The 15,385-nt window shown below is 50.1% G+C and overlaps 1 protein-coding gene across 1 annotated transcript; it reads left to right on the forward strand.

The window, feature by feature from the left end:
• Nucleotides 1-650: 650 nt before the first annotated feature.
• DUSP5 (dual specificity phosphatase 5) lies at nt 651-13,723 on the forward strand. The gene is made up of 4 exons (XM_022568799.3): nt 651-1,272; nt 6,244-6,392; nt 9,223-9,442; nt 12,210-13,723. The coding sequence occupies exons 1-4, from the start codon at nt 894-896 to the stop codon at nt 12,614-12,616; spliced, it is 1,155 nt and encodes a 384-aa protein (XP_022424507.1). The 5' UTR covers nt 651-893; the 3' UTR covers nt 12,617-13,723.
• The last annotated feature ends 1,662 nt before the right edge of the window (nt 13,724-15,385 follow it).

Genomic DNA, 15,385 nt, shown 5'->3' on the forward strand with positions numbered 1-15,385 from the left:
GAGGGCAGAACCCATTTGGGGAGATTAGTTGCTGGCTCTTCTCTCTCCACTTTTACTTTGAGGTGCTTTTATTATGGAAAATTTCAAAATATAAAGAAAAGTAGAGAAAACAGTATAATGAACCTCCAGGTACCCGTCACCAAGCTTCAACCATACCAACACAAGCCCAATCTTGAGTCGATAACCCAGCCTTCGAAGCAAATTCCAGCTATCATCTCATTTCCCACGTAAAGACGGGTAAGGATCGAAATCTACGTCAGATCCATCTGGGGGCTCTGGCCGAGGGCGCCCCTAGCTCTGCCTACCGCGGTACCTGGCCCGGCCCCCGGTGGGTTCTGAACCTACGTCTACGAAACTCTAAACCCATGTCACGACGCCAGCCTCCCCCGCTTCCTCCTCTTCCCGCACAGCGTGGGTCACCTCGGCCTCGTGGCGTTCCTGACACCCCACCAGCAGTCCCCGGTGATGCGCAAGTGAGTGTCTCCACGCAGCGCCACAGAGAGCACGGCAAGTCTCCTGCCACTTCCTCTTTCTCAGGCTGACTAACGCTCGGCGCCCGCCCAGCACGTCCGGCTCCCGGGGGCGTGGCCACAGCCCGAAGGGGCGGGGAAATACCCTTATTCGGCCTTATATGGGCAGCCACGTCACAGGCTGTACACCCATTCACATAAAACGCTGAGCTGCCGGCGGAATCCCCGGCTTCTGGGGCGGCGAGTGGCCGGGCCGGGTGCCGAGCGTGCAGGGCGGGAAAGAAGAGTTGAGCGGTCGCTCCGGCGCCGGGCTCGGTCGGCCGGCCGCAGCCCCGCGGGTCGCCCTCCCGGGCCTCGCCGGCGGGCACCCTGGCTGTGGGCACCTGCGGGGCGCACTGCGCGGGGCCGCTGGGCGGCGGCGGCATGAAGGTCACGTCGCTCGACGGGCGCCAGCTGCGCAAGATGCTCCGCAAGGAGGCTGCGGCGCGCTGTGTGGTGCTCGACTGCCGGCCCTACCTGGCCTTCGCCGCCTCGAGCGTGCGCGGCTCGCTCAACGTCAACCTCAACTCGGTGGTGTTGCGGCGGGCCCGCGGAGGCGCGGTGTCGGCGCGCTACGTGCTGCCGGACGAGGCGGCGCGCGCGCGGCTGTTGCAGGAGGGCGGCGGCGGCGTGGCGGCCGTGGTCGTGCTGGACCAGGGCAGCCGCCACTGGCAGAAGCTGCGCGAGGAGAGCGCCGCGCGCGTTGTGCTCACCTCGCTGCTCGCCTGCCTGCCCGCCGGCCCGCGGGTCTACTTCCTCAAAGGTGAGCGCGTCGGGGACGCCGGTCCCCTGTCACCGTACGCGCCGGGACGGCCCCGGGCTCTGGGGTCCCCTGCTGGCGCCGGGCGCCTTCCTTGACGCTAGAACCCGAGCAGTTCTCCGCTGGCGGGAGTCTGCACCTTGGGGCTTGACGTGCGCTAGGGAGGGCACTGCCAGTGTCAGCGCTCACAGCTTCCCCACTCGAGTTCCTCGAAAGCGCTTGACGATCGGCCTTTCGGCCCGGGTGGGTGGGGTGGGGTTGCTTACGCAGCCGGGGGCGCTGCTTCTCAGCTGGGGGTCTGTCGCCTAGTGCTGGGCGCGGGCCGGCTTTCCTGGCGCCGGCTTCACCGCTCTCGCTGGGGCCTGCGCTCTGGAGCCGTCCTGATGGACAGATCTGGAGGGATCAGCAGGTCGCAACACCCTCACCCCCGAAGTGTGGCGCCGCGGTGTCCCCTTTCCTCCCTCCTGCACGATTAACGTATGTTAGGCTGTGTCTTCTTCGACCCCTCTTGCCTTTTTGACCCTGGCGAGTCCCTCTCCTCCCCTCCCCTTCCTTTCCATTTCATTTTATTGCTTTTTATTGTTCCTTGGCTTCCCCTTCTTCCCTCCCAGGCCTTTCTCTCGCTCCGTTTGGAGCTGACACCCTTTTCACCTCCTCTTCCCCACCCCGGGATCATCTGTACTGGTCGTGGGCCAAACCCGGCGGGCCTAACGTTGTCTGCCAGGGGTGGGAGGCAGACTGGCCAGCGAGCCAGGACACATGAGAGGTGCCACAGGGTGGCTGTGAAGGGGATTGCGTCGCATTTGGTTTGAGATCCCCAGAAGCTGCTTCACCAGTCTGCCCATTCCACCTGCTGGGGGAGATGACGTTGGTGGTGGGTGGGTGATTTACTCTCAGACTCCAGAATATTGATTTCTGTGTCACTTCCTATAACTGCTGCCGCCTTGTATTTGAGTCCTTTGTAACCTCAAATGTATTGAAGGCATAGGGCAGACATGAGGACTCAGCCTAGGCTGCGCCGGCCGACTCTGACGGGGACACCTGGAGATGTAACACTGATGTGGTTCAGAGCTCAGGTGCAGTGAGCTGAGAGAGTGAGAGCGCTGTCTTAAAACCGTGCGACTTGTGGAGTTTTACACATTCCAGGCCAGGAGATTCCAGAGGCACACGGGCAGCTCCCACCTGTGTTCGCACCTCTTACAGACGGTCCCCTGCTGATTCCTGTTAGGGAAACAACAGAGGCAGAAGATGACGACGTTCCTCTTTTACCCAGCCTCAGCCCCCAGGAGGTGGAGAGTGCCCTCCAAGCTCTGCAGAGGTTTTTCACACATAGTCCCTGATTTCTTTTTGATATGCTTTTTGTCTCTGCTTCTTAGCAGTGAGTACAGAAAAAGCTTCTGCCTCTCCAGTAGCACGAAAGATACAGTCCAGGAAACCCTTCCGGGTCCTACCTCTGCTCCCCACTCCTCTGCAGGGGGCCATGCTAGCAGTTTGGAAGTTATTGCCACAGGAAGTAGGCAGCTCTGTAGACTCACATCTCAGAAAAATTAATGTTTAAAAAAAATGTTTTAGTATAAGTAACATACAGCACAAAGGCTGTACAATGAAAAGTGGATCTTCTGCACACCCTAGAACTCAGTTCTACTCCCCAGAGACAACAGTCAACTATTTCTTGTTCATCTTTAGATAAATTAATTTTCCATGAGTAAAAATAGAATGATTTTGTATATTTCCTGTTCCTGCCTCTTTCATCTAACTAGATCTTGAGAGATTTGTCCATATCAGAGCATACGTGTCCTATTCACTTTTTAAACCCATCCCCTGGTGATAGCCAGTAAGTAGGTTGCTTCCAGCCTTAGTATTTGAAGCAGTGTGGGAGAGTATACCTTTGTCCAAATGCTTTTGCATGTGCACTATCTTTCAGTAAAATTATGAGAATTGCCACGTCGAAAGTTATGTCCGTTTTAAATTTCAGTAGAAATTGCTTAATACTTACCCTTATAACAGTACTAAACTTTAAGTTGTTGCCAAAGAAAATTTTTTCTTTACCTAACTCACATCCAGATAAGAGTTCAGGTTTTTAATCTAGTGGCATCCCAGATCGTGGGACAAACCATTTTTTTTTTGGCCACGCAGCATGTGGAATCTAAGTTCCCCAACCAAGGATCAAACCCACACCCCTTGCACTGGAAGCACGGAGTCTTAACCACAGGACTGCCAGGGAAGTCCTGCAATGCCTTTTACACTTCCCTCAATGCCCACCCCAACCAAAAAAACCCACTAAAATGAGATGACCGAACGGCATTGTCAGTGCGTATTTATATATAGTGTCCGTGTGCTTTCTCCGCTCAGCTCCCCTGGTAATGCAGTGGTGATCAAAAACAGAATCACTCTGAAGAGGAGTGAAGCTGCCAAAAGAATTGCCACGGCTCTTGGAGTTCAAGTGAGGCACCAGAGAGGAATGTTCTGTCTCTCCACGCCTCTGATGGGAGTGGGTGAAAGACAGACCGTCTAATAGGACTCCTGACCCCAGCTGGAAGAGGCAGGACCCTGTTTATCTGTCCCTCAACTACACTGAGACTTTGTCTGCCTGCCTTATTTTGTCAACAGGCAGGCAGGACCCAGTCCACACCCGCACCTCCTGTCTGTCCTCCTAACAGCCAACTCTTTTTATTATTATTATTATTTTAATTTATTTTATTTTTGGCTGCGTTGGGTCTTCATGGCTGCCCGCGGGCTTTCTAGTTGCAGCGAGCGAGGGCTACTCTTCGTTACGGTGCACGGGCTTCTCATTGTGGTGGCTTCTCATTGCAGAGCACGGGCTCTAGGCACACGGGCTTCAGTAGTTGTGGCACGCAGGCTCAGTAGTTGTGGCTCAATGAACTCTAGAGTGCAGGCTCAGTCGTTGTGGCACACGGGCTTAGTTGCTCCAGGGCATGTGGGATCTTCCCATACCAGGGCTCGAACCCATGTCCCCTGCATTGGCAGGCGGATTCTTAACCACTGTGCCACCAGGGAAGCCCAACAGCCAACTCTTAAGTGCTCTGTTTAAAGCCAAGAGATGGGGTGGCCTGAAGGCTTCTCTTTCCCAAGCTTCATTCTGAAGTTTGAGAGGGCCTGGGCCACTGTTACTTCAGATTCCCATCCCCTATCACTCAGTTTGTCTCCTGGGACTCAAAATGTCAAGGCCCAGGCACAGGAAGTGATTTGCTAACTAGGGACACCTCTTCGGAGGAAGCTGAGGGTCAGTGTAAGTGTGGTTTCTTTCTGCCTTCTGGGAGGGAAGGGGGTGGGGGCAATGGTGGGGAGGGAGGGAAAACTAAGCCACAGACACCTTCAAACTTTCCACCTCCGCCTCCCTCCGGCATGGCCTGTCATCATGACCGGGAACGTGGTCATTGTGGAGGTCCAGAAGCTCATTTGGGAAGGCCCAATTGGCTATTTGTTGAAGTGACCACAGGGGAGATTTGGGTGTGCTAAATGGGGTTGGGGGCAGTTCCAGCAAGCTGAGAGGAAGCAGTAATAGCTAGATGACTCATTCTAGGAATTGGCTGTAGCTTCTGGGAGAGAGCTGGAGACTGCCGTGTAATCCATTAACCATTTGCCTACTGCAGGGGTTTAAAAAACCACCATGTGCTCCACTGTGGGGCTATTACAACACCAAAAGATAGAAGAAAAAAAAGGGGGCCTTTCTGGAAAAATACATGGTCTCAGAATGCTTATTTAATTTGTGGTTTAGGGAATTCCTAATTCCTGGCAGCACTTTCACTGCCAGGGCCCAGGTTCAATCCCTGGTCAGGGAACTAAGATCCCATAAGCTGGGAACTAGGATCTCACAAGCTGCGCAGCATGGACCAAAAAAAAAAAATTGATGATTTGACCCCAAGTGAATTCTCTGGGCCAGAAAAAGAAGCAGGTTTTCTGGAGGCTCTTGGAAGTGTCTTAGGTCCCTTTGGATTGGAAGCAAAGTGTTTCCCCACACAAGTCTGGCCTGTGCACACAGCAGCATTTGGCATTCTGAGGCTTCGAGGCCAGTGTTTCATTTGGTTCTTCCCTACCTCGTGTGTGGGCCTGAGAACTTAGCTACTCAAGTTTCTGTGACTCGGTCAGAGAGTAGTTTTTACCTTAAGTGATCTGACCATTTGGAGAAGTTTAAATATAGTTAGGATTTTTATAGAATCATACCTGCCAGGTATGAGGGTGTGTGTGTGTGTAGCTGGGGAGAAAGTTCAGGAGGGGAGGGTAATAAGATAAAGGGAGAGTAGGTGGTCATCAAGGAGAAAGAAGGAGTTTTTACTTAAGGAGGTAAGAATTAAGTTCAGAAGGCCTCATTGCTCTGGTTTGAAAGGTAATTAACTTGATTGATTACATTGGACCTATGGAGAGGATTGTCAGCAGTGTTCTTAGCACCTTGGCAAAGAGAAAGGGCAGGGCTGTTTTATTGCCCTGAGTTTAAACCTCGTGTTAGCCCCCATTCCCTTATGAATAGAGGAGGTTTTGTCTATAATCCAGTTTAGAGCTAAGGGACTAGGGATGAAACAGACCAGTTTAGGAGTCTCATTCACAAATTAATGAAATTCTGCATAATCACACCTGCATTTTAGATAAATGAGAGAAAATAGCTTTTGTTTTCTGGAGGGATTTGGTTAATATTTGCCAGATGTCAGATATATTTCCTTTCACAGTTTAAGCTTCTTCTGATAGGCATAGAAAGTTAATCATTGCCTTTCTGAATTATAGCTTTTTAGGAGAGAGAGAGGGTGTGTATGTATGTGTGTGTGTGTCTGTGGAGCCCGTTTCTATTCTAAAACTATTACTTGTTTTGGCTCAATTTTTTAATATGACCAAAATGTATAGTAGCTGAATATTTTTTTACCATTCCACACTCAGGGTATTGATCAATTCTGGGCATTTTCTGACAGCCTGAGAAAAATCGATGCTTACATCTTTCTTGCTTTTTTTTTTGTCTTTTAGGGGGATATGAGACTTTCCACTCGGAATATCCTGAGTGTTGCGTGGACGTAAAGCCCATTTCACCAGAGAAGGTTGAAACCGAGACAGCCCTCATCAGTCAGTGTGGGAAGTCAGTGCTCAACATCAGCTACAGGCCGGCTTACGACCAGGTACATACACGGTGTGGAAGTACCGTCCCGGCTCCTGGTTCTGTTCCTTGCACAGCACCCTGGCTCTTCCACTCCCTGCTCAGCAACCTTGGTTGTTTCGTTTGCAGATCAGGGAGTTGGCAGAGGCCTCTAGCTTTAGAGAGCCTCTGTTGCTCTCTAAATGGTAAATGGGCTTCCTTCCAGCAAATAAGCTGACAAGAGCAAATGCGCTTCAGGACACACGGTGGCTTCTGGCAAAAAGTGGAAGCGAAATATACATTATTGTTAGCTGGCCTGGGAGGTGCAGAGAAGCTTTGAAATATCGGTTTAGGTTTCCCTGAAGACGTTTCAGAGCCGACTTTCAGGCTTCCTGTGTTGATCTTCTTCGTAACTGTTCATGCTCTGCAGTTTCTGCAAACCAACCCAGTACCTGTAAAGGCGTGTCTTGGTATTTTTAACTGAAGGAGGAAGATTGGGGGAGGGTTGTAGAGAAATTACTATTTGGATGGCTAAGCAGCCTCCCCTAGGGGTTTCTGATGCTTATATTTCCATAAATTCTGAAACCAGAGATCAAGACACACTAGAGGATTTCATGTGTCTACAAACATGTGGGTTTTTTCCCTTCAAAGAACTGTACTTTCTGGCAACTCATTAGAGGAAGAAAAAGTGGACGGCTCAGGCAGGGTTACCTATACAATGCAGGAGGATGTGGAAAAAGCCAGCAAGGACCCAAATCTGCAGAAAACAGAGATCAAAACCTACCTTCCCATTCTAGGCATCTGACTTGGTAGGAGGAGCTTTTTGTGCACAAAATAAGAACATACCCAAATCATAAGAAGGAAGATTTCTAGATACTGCGTAAGATGCCAGCTGCCTGCCAAGAGCAGAGCTCTGCCCCTGGGGATAAACTTCCAAATACAGCCAGGTGGCTTTTCCTTGAATGGAAACCTATTAGCTTGGTGAGGTGCCAGGGTTATTATTTTGTTTGTTTTCTTTTATTAAAATTACAGTGTATGATGAACCCTGGGCTTTCAAGCCATGGGCATCCGGCTTAGCTGAATTTCTATTTTTGTTTGTTTGTTTGGGTGGTGTTTTCCCCCTCCTTTCTCAGAAAGTGAAAGAGAAACGAGAATTTGCAGGATGTTGTGAAAGCACAGCAGACCTTTGGCCAAGCAAGGACCAGGGAGGCCCTGGTGTGTTTCCACGGTTCATCTGGGGAACCCCCTAGTGCTACTCTTAGTAGCGCTTCTGCCTTGAGAGAAGCCGGGTGAGGTCGTGTTAACCTTTGGGGTTTCTGAAGGCCTTTGGTTTCTTCCTCTTGAGTCTAAAAAGAAGATTCAAAAAAGGAAAGAAACATGGTTTCAGGGGTGTTGGGCTAAGCTCCAGGAGAAATTGAGTAGGATCCCAGGCCTGGTGTGTCAGCATTTTCCAGGCTCTAAAGAGAGGGAGAGATCTATGTAGGTACACCTAAAGTGTTAAGCTCAGGGGCCAGCTGTTAAAAATACTGGTTACTCTTACTACCTTTTGTAAAATCTCTATAACTTTCTTTCAAGTGGCCAAACTGGCCTTTGCCTTAAACACGTGACTTCTCAGGAAAGAAAAAGCAAACACCCATGTGGGGTAATTTGAGAACTGCCTTCTCCTGGCCCTCGTCCCGTGCCCCTTTCCCTATTGTGGGTCTGGCAGAGAGTTTCCATTCTACTCTTGTTCCAGGACAGGAAATGGAAACACAGGAAGCGGATGGATGATATGGGAAAGACTGCCAAAGACACAGCCACTGTCACCCCAGCTCAGTGTTTTCCCTCTAAATCTCCAGGGGCTCCCATTGTTCCAAGTATGGAACAATGGCTTTTCTTGCCACCCTGGAAATGCTGAGACTGCCAGAGTCTGACTAGCTAGCTGTTCTTTTTAGCTTTTCCTCAGGGTAGATGGTCTCTGGTTCTTTGGGGATCCTTCTTAACTAGAAACCTCAGGTATAGGTGGTCTCCCAAAAGGGTGAAGATGTCCGTGTCTCTTACCAAAACTCAGCCCCACGAGAAGATCAGGCCTGGGACTTCCCTGGCAGTCCAGTGGTTAAGACTCCACGCTTCCATTGCAGGGGGCACGGGTTTCATCCCTGGTTGGGGAACTAAGATCCTGCAGCCTGCATGCCATGCAGAGCAGCACAGCCAAAAAAAAAAAAAGGATCAGGCCCTGCTCATGACCTAACAGCTTTTCATTGTCTGAGGATTTTGGATAGATAGTGGTCATTTTCACTTCTGAGAAGTATACCTTTTTGGGGGGCGGGGGGAAGCATATTTTAACATCTCTGAGCTCCAAATGCATCTTAGGATCAACAGTGTCCTAGGTTTGATGAAACACATTATATACAATGTCAGGATTGTAAAGGAGGGGGCTTACCTTGTTGAACCATTTTCCATTTTATCTAGAAGGAAACCGAGGCTGCCCCCAAGGTTAAAGGGCTCACTCTGGCACTCTCAGGGCAGCTAGAACTACAGCACGGGCCTCTCAAGTCTTCCATCACACCACCCTCTTCTCATCCTTGTCAGTATAGGAAGGCTGCCGGCATTTCCTACCACCTCAATATATATAAGAAAATGAAAATCTTAGCTGTGTGGGATTTGCTATCACTGAGTCACAAGGCAGTAATGTAGGGTAGAGAGTTTACCAGGACGGAGGCTCCACCCACACACTCTTGGGTGAACTGCGCTGACTCTGAGCTGTCTACCTGGAAACCAGAAAGGGAACCTCCCACCTGAAAACAAATAGGTCAGCATTGTTTTGTTTCTTCTCCCCAAAGAGCAAGCTAATCCAACATTTCCTGGTTGTCCTACTTTGCCCCTCCTTCCAGGGCGGCCCAGTCGAAATCCTTCCGTTCCTGTACCTTGGAAGTGCCTACCATGCATCCAAGTGCGAGTTCCTCGCCAACCTGCACATCACAGCTCTGCTGAATGTCTCACGACGGACCTCTGAGGCCTGCACGACCCACCTACACTACAAATGGATCCCCGTGGAAGACAGCCATGCGGCTAACATCAGCTCCCACTTTCAAGAAGCAATAGATTTCATTGGTAGGTGCAGCCATTCCCTCTCAGTTGTTTTGGGGGCCCCCTAGGGGAGCGTGTTCTTGGATTTTGATGTACTGATGGGGGTTCCCTTCACTGAGAAGAAAAGCATCTTGTTGTAGAGCCAACTTGGCTGGTTGGATGCACTGACCAAAATGACAGAGGGGAGGATTTGAGTTGCTATTAATAGGAGCTTTAATTTGCAAGATAAATGAATTACTACAATTTTATAGCAATACTCTGTCACTCTTGTTAGTGTTTCTGGCTGGGCGCGAAGCAGGGTGCATCCGTGTGTGATGCTCCATGCCAGGGAAGCAGGGGAGGGAAAGAACCACCCAAACTGCTTCTACGTAGGTTGGGATATTTTTGAAAACAAACAGAAGGACTGAGAGAGCACTCCTTACGCACTGAGCCCCCAGGGCCCTGGCAGCTTTCCACGGTTTTTGGCAAACTGCTTTGGGGGCAATTGTTTTGCATTTTCAGCTGATTTGGGACTAAAGATAGCGCTCGTCTCAAGCTCTGTGCTTTATGCACAGAGAAGTTGGCATCTTTTTGCATCCTTTGTACGTTCCGTGAGGCAGTTATCATTTACCCCATCGTGTAGGCCTGGAAACCTCTGGTCCCTCTGCCTAGAAAGGGCTTTGGGCCTTGGGATTCCAACTCCTCGAGCAGGCTGGATTGTTCTTTCATTGGACATCTCTGTTTCCCTCAACCATCTCCCTTGGGGGCTGGACTGACTTTTTTTGTGTCTCAGATTTGCAAGCACCCACCACTCTCCATCCTTGTGGGCTTGCCTCCCTTTCCAGAGTCCTTCTTTCCCTTTAACATGCATAGCTGTGGAAGCTGAGCAGTGATCTTCCTGCCTCGTGCTCTGAGGGATGTTGGAGGGAGAAAGGCCGGTGCTGGGTGCAGCAATGATTACTTAGTGCAGGGAGCCATTAAAGGCCCCCCTTCCACCACGTGGTGAGCCCTCTGCTCAGCACACACAATCTCTACTCCACAGAAGCCTGCAGAGAAACTCACCAAAGGCAAAAGGCCGAGCCTGCCTCCCTGTTCCCTGAGCCTCTGGGCTGCGATGGTTCCTTTGGAGTCTCTGAGAGACAGTCAAGATGATGGGGTCAGGGTGGGAAACCCTTGACTTGTTCTCCCTGTCCCTGGGAATGCCTTGCCCTTCTCAGCCTGTTATTTAATTATCTAGATAGCTTCTCAGTGAGGTCATGAAACCCGCCCCCATCACTTCTCAGAAGCCTCCCTCCCCATCCTGTGTGTGCATTGTGTCTGGATACACAACCGCACAAACCCACAGCATTCTGAAGGCACACGAGATGCTTTTCCCCAGACTCCTTGCCCTCCTGAAGGAAGGAGGGACTGAGTGCGAATCATGCATTGACCGCTTCCGAGGGCCACATAGAAGGCAAGCCCCCAGGGGTGAAGTGGGATCCAGAAGCAACACACTGTAGGCCCTTTGCTTTCTGGGATTTGGCTCTGGGCCAATTAAAAGCTAGACTACCAGCTTTTTGCTGGTGGAGGAGCAAAAGAAGGTTGGAGTCACGACCCTATAATCCTAGGAACTTGGAGTCCCTTTTGAACTAATTTACAGGAACTTTTTTTTTTCTTTTGAATCAGAGACTGGGGCACTTCTAATGAGGAACCCTGGGGTGTCCTTTGGGATTTTCATTCTGTTGGGGAGACTCCAGGTTCCTCCCTGACTCCTCAGAAACTGGATCTTTCAGATCTTAGAGATGCATTTGCAAATTTCTTGAACTTGAGGAGGGAGGTGGGTAAGGGGGCTGACTTTTTATTTGCCCTTCAAAATCTTAAATGTTTTTGCATACTGTGGCCTTACATAGTGCCATGGACATCTAACTTCCTGTGATGTAATTGTTTCCTCACTAGCAAGAGAGGGAATTGGAAAGACTCTTTTTTGTGGTTTTTATTTGATGTGTATATATGTTTAACCTTTTACCCCTGCTCATTTTTAACAGTTGGAGCTCTTTTGGGGGGAGAAGTAGAACAGAAAAGGAGGGCACCCCGCTTTTGTCATATTGAGCTAATGAATGCTAACTGAAGGTGGTAGCTTTATAGCAGTGACTCCCATTGTTGTGCAAGATGGAGTTTGCCAAAGCCATTTATATCCTCCGTCTAGTAAGCGTTACTTAGCCAAGGCTATAATTAGTGGCTGTGCACTATTTATTGTATGTTTGGTTGGTTGGGAACCCTCGGTGCTGAGCCAAGCATCCCGCCCTGGCACAGCCAAACAGGGATCCCGGGGAGGATGGAAGGCCTCAACCAGGATGAGGGCTAGGTCATCACCATTAGAATCAGACCCCGAGAGGCAGGAATTGCTTCTCCAAGTCAGTCTTTGAGCCTGGGACCCTCTCGGAAATGTGAATGTGCAATGAAAACTTGCCTGCAGCTTCAAAGATTTTCCAAAGTCTTCTTGAAACGCATCCATGGAACCCGAGTTAAGATGGCATCCCCAGGAAGGAGTTACTCCAGGTCTACCACCTCCAGTGGCAGAACCTGTGAAAGCATCCTGGAGAACTAAGGATTGTGAAGGTCCTACGCAGAGATAGACATCATGGTGGGACCCTAAAGTCTATCCTCAGCAGTGGAGGTTAAAGACTGGCAAAAGCCTGGTGTGGGACCACAGACGTTGAGCAGGGATGATGATTTGATTACTAGGTCACTTTTTTTTTTAATTCTTTAATTAAATCCAGTTGCCTTTGAGTTCCAATCCCAACTCATTTCCACTGTCTTTTCTTTCTTCCAGACTGTGTCAGGGAAAAGGGAGGCAAGGTCCTGGTTCACTGTGAGGCTGGGATCTCCCGCTCACCCACCATCTGCATGGCTTACCTCATGAAGACCAAGCAGTTCCACCTAAAGGACGCCTTTGATTACATCAAGCAGAGGAGGGGTGTGGTCTCACCCAACTTCAGCTTCATGGGCCAGCTCCTGCAGTATGAGTCCGAGATCCTGCCTTGCGCGCCTAGCGCCCAGGCTCCCTCCTCCCAAGGGGAGGCAGCCGGCCCTTCGTTCATAGCCCATTTACAGACACTGAGCCCTGACGTGCAGGGTTCCTACTGCACGTTCCCTACCTCGGTGCTGGCACCATTGCCCACCCACTCAACGGTCTCAGAGCTCAGCCAGAGCCCCATGGCCGCAGCCACATCCTGCTAAGACCAGAGTGGGAAAACCAGCCCAGCTCCAAGAACAACTGTGATTTTGTATTTTAACTCGTGGACATTTCATACCTGTGCAATACTGAAGACCTCACTCTGTCCCGCTGTCCTGGTGGGACAGTGAAGGGTCACCAGGTTTGCAAACAAACTTCAGACTGACCTCGGGGATAGGTTCTTGGGACTGAAGGAAGGCCAAGCCATTATGAGAGCACAGCACGTGCTGACTACTGTATTTCCAGACCCCCTGCCCTCAGGACTGCCCAGTCTTTGCACCTCAAAGTTTGCCTTTTCATTTCAAGCATAACGCAATAAATACCTGCAGCAACATGAGAGAAAGCAGTTGCTGGACCAGGAGAAAAGGCAGTAGCAAAGCCAATTCATTTTGAAGGAAGCACAATTTCCACCTTATTTTTTTAACTTTGGCAGTCTCCGTATCTGTCTGTGTTGCTTCAGGGCATAAGCTGATCACCACCTAGTCAGGAAAGTAACCCTACAGGGTTTTAGGGACATGATGTATATGCTCGTTTGAACCCTCAGATGTTTTTGAGACTCTGTCTTGGGTCAGATGGAGTCATTTGGGTGAAGTAGTGAGACAGTAACACTTCTGGTTTCCTCTTCACTGTGGGTTTTACCCTGACTTTGGACTTTGGCATGATTCTTACTCATACTTGAACCTTTCTCGTTGCACCTCTCCTCAAAGCAACTCTGGCGTCATTTGAAAAGAGTTCTTTAGACCATAGACCAACAAATCGCCCCTTTGAGGTGGTGGCACTGGGTGCCAGGAGAGAAAGGGTACCCACTGTCTGAGTCAGTGGCATTGAAACGGTTGTCACCCCAGCTTGCTGTCCTTACATGTGCTTGTCTGGTCTCTGGTGACACTTGTTTTCTTCCCTGCCCCTTGGGGTTGTCTTCAAGCTGTTGACTTTTGGGATTTGCAGATTTCTCAATGTGGTACTACTTCTTTTTTGTCTGTAGGTTATTTCTCCAGGGGAAAAGGCAATAATTTCCTAAAATCCATATGAATGTGAAGAAAAGCAGTATGTTACTGGTTGTTGATGTTGTTGCTTTTTATAGTGCAAAATAAAAATAGTAAGAAGAACAAAAACGCTTCTTCATGTTGGTGAGTTGGGGTAAGGCAGGGATACACTGAGGCGGGGCCCAGGCTGCCTCACTGGGTTTTATTTCCGAATGAACGCTAAGGTGATGGTGGTGGGTGTGCAGTTGGAGGCATGAGGCTGTGCATCTGCTCACGAGCTGGTGATCTTAACAATACAGAATAATGCTTTCCAGTTGGGAGGTTTCCCTTGGCTCACTTGCAAGAGAACTCCTTAGGCTCAGGCCACATGGAGACATGGTCAGAGCATCCACCCACCCTGGGCTCTTTGTGAGCCCCAGGCAGAGTTCAACTTGAACCTCCACTTCTTCATCCATGAAATGAGTGAACTAAGCTAGTTGATCCCAAAAGCCTCTTAGAGCTCAAGACCCTTGATTCCAGCAAACCTGAGTGGCAAGTTTGTGGTCAGCCCCCTCCCTCCAGTGCCTGGCATGTGGCAGACTCCCAGGAAAGTTTGGAAAAATGACCAAGGGACAGATAAGTGAACTAGGTAAAGGTTTACCTTAAATGCCTGTTCTCCCTCTTTTACCCTTGGAATTAATTCTTCCAGATAATTCCCTCAGGAGTTCCTAGGTAAATCCCTCAATGAGTTGATTTAAATCCAAGGCTGAATCAACTTGCCTTCTGAGTAATTTCCTCTGTGTGGTGGAGGAAGGAAGGGGCAATATTTGCGTGTTCCCATGGCTTATGCCTGTGCTCCAGCCTAACTCTTGGGGCCCGTTCCCTAATCAAGGGGAACGGGAAATTGGCTGGGAATGATACCATACTTGTCTGACACAGGGATTCCAATCCATACCCCCTGATTATGGGGGGGGGTCCAGAGAGGCCTCCAGCTCCCCCACAGCAAGCACCATGTCAACAAATAGTAAGATGGCGGCCGAGCCCAGGGTAGCCCAGCTCTTTCTAAACGTCTCACCTCAAAGACTTTGCTTGAGACTTTGCTCCCCACACACCTTTCCTTCCCCACTGGTCCTTGGAGAGTCCTCAGATAAGAATGTCACCCAGACTGGGGAAGCTGCGTTTACTTCAGCCTGCACCCCTCATCTGCATAATCCAAGCAGGGTTTCCAGGGGAAGAAGGCGGAGTGAAGGGCACTGTATAGGAGGAAGAAATCCTGGGTTCTAGCCCTCACCCTGCCCCTGACTCTAGTGCTTTAGAGCTAATCTCTAATCTTGCTGGACCAAACTTCAGGGCTTGGTCTACCTGAGGTCCCTCCCTGGTTTCATATCTCTTGAGTCTCCGCTCTGCCTTGGAATGTGTCCCATTGTGTGGGCCTGTCCAGGTGCTGAGTGGCTGGAGGGGCCGCAAGCAGGGAGAGCCAGGGAGGGGGAAGCTGGGTGCAGGCTGGGGTGATGTGCTAAGCCGCATCCCACTTGCTGACATTTGCTTTATTGCCTTAAAGTCTTTCTCTGAAGGGTGAGTAAGTCCTCTAAATCAGGCATGTGAGGATTGCTCATAAGCCAGTGAGTCACTGGAGGGTAAAGCCAAGTGAAGCCCCACAGCTGGGGGTGGCTCTGCAACTCTCGCTCCCTTAACAGTCTTCTTATTAATTACACCTCCATTTTTGCCAAGACCAACTTTACATTGGCTTCCAGTGCCAGGTGGAGAATTAAAGCTGGTGTTATCCAGTTCCTTCATCCCCAGGTTTTGAAG

This window comes from Delphinapterus leucas, chromosome 16, assembly GCF_059928025.1.
Source record: "Delphinapterus leucas isolate spDelLeu-1000000601 "Yukka" chromosome 16, BTC_Dleu_Yukka2, whole genome shotgun sequence".
Lineage (NCBI taxonomy): Eukaryota > Metazoa > Chordata > Mammalia > Artiodactyla > Monodontidae > Delphinapterus > Delphinapterus leucas.